The sequence below is a fragment of the Quercus suber genome, unplaced genomic scaffold (assembly GCF_002906115.3).
Source record: "Quercus suber isolate HL8 unplaced genomic scaffold, Cork oak 2.0 scaffold_509, whole genome shotgun sequence".
Taxonomy (NCBI): domain Eukaryota; kingdom Viridiplantae; phylum Streptophyta; class Magnoliopsida; order Fagales; family Fagaceae; genus Quercus; species Quercus suber.
The window spans coordinates 83586-91918 of record NW_027069958.1 but is presented as its reverse complement, the minus strand read 5'-3'; the positions used below and the strand labels follow the sequence as shown (position 1 = coordinate 91918).

General features: G+C 33.8%; 2 protein-coding genes across 2 annotated transcripts; one reads left to right on the top strand and one right to left on the bottom strand.

Annotated features, from left to right (window-relative positions):
• Positions 1–2129: 2129 nt before the first annotated feature.
• Positions 2130–4108, bottom strand: LOC112022451 (transmembrane ascorbate ferrireductase 1). The gene is made up of 3 exons (XM_024055046.2): positions 4066–4108; positions 3775–3974; positions 2130–2616 (listed from the first exon to the last, which is right to left on the bottom strand). The coding sequence occupies exons 1-3, from the start codon at positions 4097–4099 to the stop codon at positions 2290–2292; spliced, it is 561 nt and encodes a 186-aa protein (XP_023910814.2). The 5' UTR covers positions 4100–4108; the 3' UTR covers positions 2130–2289.
• A 369-nt stretch (positions 4109–4477) lies between these two features.
• Positions 4478–5545, top strand: LOC112032330 (2-phytyl-1,4-beta-naphthoquinone methyltransferase, chloroplastic-like). Its single transcript, XM_065763482.1, has 6 exons — positions 4478–4577; positions 4681–4771; positions 4879–4967; positions 5144–5277; positions 5373–5434; positions 5540–5545. The coding sequence occupies exons 1-6, from the start codon at positions 4507–4509 to the stop codon at positions 5543–5545; spliced, it is 453 nt and encodes a 150-aa protein (XP_065619554.1). The 5' UTR covers positions 4478–4506.
• Positions 5546–8333: the final 2788 nt, after the last annotated feature.

Here is an 8333-nt window from a genome sequence, read left to right as displayed (position 1 = left end):
GTAGGTTTTCTACATTTGTAAACAAATCACCCTATCAATTTATTTTCCCCTGCATACTTTAGTTAATTTGTGATTTGTTTGTGCTACCACGTACAATTGCATGTTAATTTGATTAATTAATAAATTTGGTTAATTAATCAATTAATTCTTCACAAAGGGTCAATATATTTTTGGCCTATCAGGATGCATTAAATGTGGTGGCATCCACTATCCCTTCAGTCATGTCAGGGCTATCTCCTTCTCTGAAGCTCTTTTTCTACAGTGTGATCTCCTCTGGTAACGTGCCACTAACGTGGCCTATTGTCCGAGGGTGTGCTCTCCTCGGCATGATAATGGCCCCCTGGGCCATAGGTATTGCACGTGGCGCAATAACTTTACTCAAATTCTTGTACCCCATAATAGCCCCTCAAAATTTCGGGTTTTTCCTCTTATCTGAGGAGAAAAGTGGGGTTTTGACCTTGGATAATTAAGTCCACACGTTTCTTTGACTTCCACACATGAGAACGTCACTTCGCATGCCTCACAACCGTTTTGGCGCTTCGGAGTCCGCAACATCTCATTAAATGCTACAAGTGGCGCTTTGTTCCCCATGTCCTATGATGAGATGGAGATCCTACGGCTGGCATTTGTCCTCAAATTTTGGGTGGGAGTTCCACCTCCTATATAAGGCACATGGGGTATTTATTTCTCTCACATTTCCAATCTTCGAACTTTCAAGACTTCCTAAACCTTCAAACTTTCAAGACGTCCCAAATTTTCAGACTTTCAAGAAGCTCCTAAAGTGACCCTTGTCCTTATTTCATAAGTTTTTTCTTTCTTAGGCTATTTTCTCCTCGGCCAGTCTCCTCGGGCTTCCGCTTTTCATTTCTTCTTCACAAACATTTCCTTCACTTCTCTTTAGTCTGTTCTGATGGGTAGGTTTGCTCATTTAGTTGATTCCCCCACGACTATGGAGGGATTTAGAGCCTTGTATCACATTTCCCAGGGCGTTTCCTTGTGATACTGCTCTCCGGGTGAGTGGCTTACCCACAAGAATGAAGGGGAGGTCGTCATTCCCATGATCGCCTTCATAGAATGGGGAATGAGGCTTTGCATGGGTAACATAACCAGGGACTATTTGATCGCCCATAAGCTGTGCCCCCACCAATGCGCACCCAACCTATTTAGGATTCTAGATAGTGTTAACGCTCTCAACGAGCAAATGAGGTTGAACCTCACCTGGCACGACGTCGTTTGGATGTACGAGTGCCATCTGCTGGCAGACTCGGGCTACTACCTTAAGTCTAGGTCTTTAGTTGTTAGGCTCATCTCATGTCTTTCCATGTCCAACAAGGGCATAAAGGATAACTACCTAATCGCCTTTGGTGAATGTCACGACGGTCTTCACTGCCCAACTCAGGAGGGAGAACTAGGTGGGGTGCCCTAGGTTTAGGTCTTTTGACATGGGACTTAGTCTAGTGGTTCACCTTTTTTTTTTTATTTTTAAAATCCTCCTAACACTTTGTTCTCTTCTGATTGAGGGTTCATCTTTCTAACTGTGATTTTATTACTTAACTGTTTTCGCAGATAAAAGGCACAAGCGCCCAATCTTAACTTCATCAGTGTCCCCAATCTCAACAAGGTGCTAAGGTCTAAGGTGTTTGTTTGCCCCTATCCGACAAGTTCCAGGACGTGGGTCACGCGATCAGACACTAAAACAGATGATTTAGGGTGGTAACCATTACTCAAGTCGTATAAGTTAGGGTGTTAACCATTTGAATATAATCAACACTAAAATAGATTATTTAAATATCAAAATAAAACTTAAAAACGAAATTTATTTTAGGTGTACAAATATAATTGATTTTTTAATCTTAAATTTGAATTAATTATTTTAGGATAACCTTATCTATGCAAGTATCAGAAAAGATTTAATTGCTTGAGTTCAAATCACCCTATTCATTAATTATAAATTTTTTTATTGATCATTTTAATTAGAGATATTATATATAAAGACAAATATACAAAATTATGCATTTTATATAATAATAATAATAATAATCATTCATTTAGTTAGAAACAAGAATTCTAAAATTATGTAATAATAACTCATTTAGTTATTATATATATATATATATATATATAGAAAATTTATGAATAAAGCACTCACGAGACTTTCACTAGTATTAATAAAAATATCGGTTCATCATATTATGGGCCCAAAGATAAAAGGCATACAATAGAAACCTACATTTACACATCCAATATGACTATGCCAGTCTCACGCACATAACACACCCAAAATTGACTTCAAGGAACTAGTGAAATTGACTTCGAGGAACTAGTGTAATTGTTATTTTCATCTTCTATTGGAGACTGAGAAAGAACAGATAATATAACAAAGGCTCCAAATAATATTGTAGTAACTGCAGTGAAGTTGACAAGTAAGGCCTCTGAGCCATACTTTGCGAGTCCTGAATTTTCAAGGAAGGTAAGTTTCTCTAAGAGTCCTATTGCAGCATTGCCCACAGCCAATGTGAACACAGTAAGTCCATATACCACATGCCAAGGAACAGACTCGCTCCTAAGCCCAATACTCCCTCCAGGGTAGAAGAAGACCAGGAAGCCATATAACCACTGCAAATTAATTTTCTCAATGTTGTTAGGCTGGTTTTCATGAAGAAAATTAATGAAATTTACATTAAACACAACTCGATTTGTATGAGTTTTTACTTGACTTATTATGCTGGGTGTTGCAATTAGGACAGGTGAGCCCACTTAACTGAGCTTCAATTAACAGCAAAGGTTGTGATGGGCCTTGCTTAAAACATGGCCTTGTGATTAAAGTTAAAGACTGGACCCTACATTCCAAGCCCAAGCACGTTTCATTTCCTTTTAGGTACAACATGTATACCACATTCCAACAAGTATCTTTTCTCTTTTCCTCTCAGAAAAGAAAATGGGTAAATTATACTTTTGGTCTTAAAATTGAGGATACTTTTGATTTTTTTTTTTTTTTTTTTTTTTTAAACAAACACACACACAAGGGAGAGGAAAATGAGTTCTAACACAAAGGCACACCACAACTCTACTCAAAAACCATAGTAACTTTGATTTTGGTTCTTCAATATTAAAAACTTTTAGATTTGGTTCTTCAAATTTCAAAAATGGAATAATTTAGTTCCTGAAATTAGGATAGTTCAATTTTGATCCTTCAAATATGGAGTTGGTTTGATTTTGGTCCTTCAAATATGTGGTTTGCTCAATTTGGTCCCTAAAAAATGGGGGTGTCTTAGTCTCCCATTAGTCGCATAAACAAAAAAATTATATGAATTGATCAAATTGTTCTCTTTTTTAAATTCCATTTGAAACCCAAATTTTTAAAATTTAAAGGATCAAAATCAAACCAACACTTAATTTTAGTGACAAAAAATGTAATTTACCAAAAATAAAATCTAAGCAAGAAGCCAAAAAGATTTACAATATTGGGTTTTATTAACAGATGTCCTTACAGAAATTGTTAATAAATTATTTTAGAAAAGTTTTAATATCATTTTTCTTAAAAAATATAAAAAGCTTTCAAAAAATTAATTAATTATTTTTTTTACTTTTTTCATAAAAAGTTTCTAACAATATTTTATAAATTAATACTTTTAAGGTATTTGTTAGCTTTTCGTTACAATATTTTTCCTACAGCGTAACATATGATGATAGAATAAAAGTGTAATTACCACTTTAGTTCCTAAGGTTTGTCCTATATATATTTTTTATCCCGTACAAAGTAGTTTTAATTACCTGAATACCAAAGAGAACAATAATCCCAATTCCAAGCCAGGAATGCAAGCTATAGAGATGGACAATCCCGCTTTCATTATGATACTTGAATACAGTATAAATTCCCAAAATACCAAGTACTAGAGTAATGGCATGAAGCACCAGATGTATCAACTTCTTCACGTCTTTCCTCAAAGGAAGTGACTTGTAACTAATAATGGCTGCATTTTTATTAATGGAAAATTAATTACTACGCATGTAGGAGAATCGTAGAAAGTAACCTTATTCTATATAGAATGATTTGTAAATTACCTTCACCCCCTATGATAATGAAGCCTACCAACATCAGCAAAGGATGTAGCTGTAGAGAGAAATTAATGGACATGTGAGGCTTTTTTTGCTTGATAGAAATTGCAAACGTACATAAAAATCAAGTCAAGCAAAAAGGTATACTTTGCATAAAATTAAAGTTTTAGTTGATCAACCACAATTTTTTATAGAAATAATCAATGATTTAACAAATATATCTTACATATATATATATATAGACAAAACTTAGATATAATACCTTGAGTGTTGTTCTTTAAGTTTTCCTCTTAAGATTCAGCTATGTGATTACTTAATTAAAAAATACATTTTCATCACATGATAANTATATATATATATATATATATATAACTCTCCACTCTCATCTCCTCCTTTTCCTTCAATTCTACTTTTTTTTAGCTCTCTTTTATGTCTTTCTAACTAAAAATGCAGTTGAATGACTTGCTGAGTTTGGGTCAGCATCGTATATGGAAAAGAATGACTGTCTCATGGACTGGGTGTTTTTTTTTTTTAAAAAAATATTATTCTTATTAGTCTTTTTTTTATTTGAAAATTTTGTTTGTCTGTTTGTTTGTTTAATGTTGGAATTGCGGGTGTTAGAGCGAAAATGGGAGACTGTGCGTTGGATTTGTGTTGTGGAAGTGGGGATTTAGCGTTTCTTTTGTCCGAGAAAGTTGGGTCCAATGGCAAGGTATGTTCTTCCATTGTTCCAACACTAGCATTGTTGTATATTTAGTTTGTGCGGTAACAAGTTGTACTTAATTTTGATTATTTTGTTTTTGGGGTCATGATTTTCAGGTGATTGGTCTTGATTTCTCAAAGGAGCAATTGTCAATTGCTTCGTGTCGGCAAGGCTTGGCCCCCAATGCCTGCTACAACAATATAGAGTGAGCATTTGGTAAATCTAGCGGTTAACAAATTAAAAGACTGGAAAAGTTTCTTGAAGTCATTTCTAGTAGTAGAATTTTCTGCTTTGATTCTGAAAATATTGTCTATAAGTGCACTAACAGTAGTGTTAATAGCCAATACTGCAAAGGCACTAATATCATGTGTTTCGTCGTAGGTGGGTTGAAGGCGATGCGCTTGAGTTACCATTTTCTGATGGTTACTTTGATGCCATTACAATGGGTTATGGGCTACGAAATGTGGTTGATAAAGAAAGAGCCATGCAGGAGATGTTTAGAGTTCTGAAACCAGGTCTTACAATATCTATATCTCTTAAAAAAAATATATGAAATTGGATGATTGAGATAGTGAGACCCTAATATTTTTCATTGTTGTGGGCTTTTAAGGCTCAAGAATATCTATTCTTGATTTCAATAAAAGCACACAGCCATTTACTAATATAATTCAGGTAGTCACATATGCATATTACAATAAAATAGTGACAGGAATTTTTTATTTTACTAATTTTTAGCACTCAATTTTAAATATTCTGTTGTGATATTGGGTTTGTGAGGATTGAATATTTACATATTGGAATTCACTTGTCATGATGAATTATCAAATGTGATACCACTTGTTGAGTTAGAAGTAAAGTTAATACCTTGGAAGATTTCACATAATTTCTTGATACAACATGCTGTGACACCTTGGTAAACAAAAGTTCAATACCTTGGAAGGTTTCTTGATAGTTGAACTTTCCTTGTTTAAGTTTAGTGTTTCCTATTGTATAACCCCCTGTAGACATGGGAGGCTCTTTTTTCTTATTCAATGCATGTTTTACTTACTAAAAAAAAAAAAAAAAGATATTTGGGCCCAAAATTAAAAAAATTTATTGGATTCATTGAGCTTAGCAATCAAATCATCTTTTTCACAATGAAACTTGCTCAAATTCTTATGAAACTTCATAACCTCTTTCTTCAAGAGTTTGATGTTAGAAATATCAACAACACCCATATATTCATGTAACATGCCATCACAATCATGAGAATTAACACTCATAGAGGCATTTTCACAAATACATGACATGTTACAATCAATAACATCCATAGAAGCATACAAAGTACTATCCACGGCAAAACACGCAAGGGGTCAAGGATCACACTTAGGTAATGAAACCAAAATAAGTGTACTCGTTCTGATACCAATTGAAAGCTCGATTATGTGTGAAAAACACAAGAACTGTTTAGACCCTCAAATTAAAGATTACGACTCGGTTGATTTTACTCTTACTTAAACTAAGTGCAGAAAAAAGTCATTACAAGCGAACAAACAATAAACTACTCTAAGCCATATTCATCAAATCATAATAGTAAAATGAAAGTTAAAAGAGTAAGGAAGAAGGATGCAAACACAAGATAACACAGTGATGTGTTATCGAAGAGGAAACCGAAGAATTTGGTGAAAAATCTCTCTGCTGCCCTCCAAGCAGTAAATCGATCTACTAGATAATAAGTTGGGATACACGAATAGCAAAAAATGCTCCAAGCCTAATCTACCCAATGTACGTAAGCCCTCCAAACTCCTACTCCAAAAAAACTTCTCGAAACCATGTCTTGTCTAGCTTTCTGGATCTCGCAATACACCCGATTGCATCTGCCAAGCTTCACCAGCTTCTTTTGGCAAATCCCCAAAACTTTCCAAGCTCCAAAACACTCTTTACACTCTGAAAATTGTCTAGCTTTCCGGATCTTGCAATACACCCGATTGCATCTGCCAAGCTTCACCAACTTCTTTTGGCAAATCCCCAAAACTTTCCAAACTCCAAAACACTCTGAAAATGTGTGGGTTATATTTGAGTATAAATCTCTTCTCAAGGTATGACAATGAGAAAGAGAAGGAGAAGAGATTACAATGATTTCTCACTAAGAATGAGTAGCTCTCTCTCTTTCTAAAAGATAGGTATGTGTATTGTAAAAAACCTATCTATAGTTTTTTTCTCTGAATAGTCTCCTTACAATTTATGGGTAATGGGGGTATATATAGCATAAGTGAAGGGTAAGAAAGTCACACTTAAAAATCTTCCAAGTAGAATGTTTTGCGACTATCTCGTGAGAAAGCCTTACCCGCGAGACACTTGTGAAACTGACAGCCTGGCAAGACTCTTCAGCTTCCAGCCATGTGCTTCTCACATGGCTACATTGTTGATTAGCTTCTCGTGAAATCCACTTGATCTTCAATTAAACTTAAGTTTTCACCAACTTAATACTAAACTCAATACAATAAAGTTCCACAAAATACAAAGAACAAAATTAAGGGTGAGTTTGGTTCAGCTTTTTGTAAAAGTGCATAATAAAAAAGTGGAGTTTTCAAAAAGTGTATAATGAAAAAGTGCATTTTCAAAAAGCTGAGTGTTTGGTAAAAACTGTTAAAAAGTGCTTTTTGAAAAAGCTGAGTGTTTGGCTAGCACTTATAAAAGTGGCAGTTTGAAGAATAAATTACCAAAAAGGACAATGTATATATAAGGAAGTTTATTTCATACTTTTTTTTTTATGTGAGTTTATTTCGTACTTAAATCAACTATTTCTTATACTTAAATCAAATTTTCTCTTTCCAAAATTTTTTTTCTTATCAATATTAGCTAATAATAACCTACCCTTTAAGATTTATTGAGAAAGTATTGTGAAAATATTGTGATAAAAATTGATACTGATTTTAATTTTAACGTACTATTAAAATAATTTTTTTCTCTTTCTAAAAAAATTATTTTTTTCTCACCAATATTAACTAATAATAACCTACCTCTTAAAATTTATTGTGAAAATATCACTGTAACATTTCATTCTTTCTTTCTTTATTTTTTTTTCAGTTTTTTCCCTCTTTTTTTCTCTTCCACACACGTAACATTCTCTTCTTTTCTTTTCTTTTTATTTATTTTTTTTTATTTTTTCCTTCTTATTCCTTTTTCCCTACTACTCCAGAACATTCCACTTCTCATTTTGTCTTCATTCTTTCCCTTTTACCCTTTCACTTCTTCCACAACGTTCCGGTCAGTTGAGCTCTTTTTTTTTTTTTTTTTTTTTTTTTTTTTTTCCCCTACCACTCCAGAACATTTCCACTTTCATTTTGTCTTCATTCTTTCCCTTTTTCCCTTTCACTTCCCCACAACGTTCCGTCAGTTGAGCTCTATGTTTTTTTTTTTTTTTTTTTTTTTTTTGACAATTCGAAAGCCAAGAGGAATAGAGCAAAAGATGATGATGATGAAGATGAAGATGATTGAAAACCTTTCACTCCCCAGAACGTTCTGGTCTACTGAGCTCTTTTTTTTTTTTTTTTTTTTTTGACAATTCGAAAGGCGAGAGGAAGAGAGA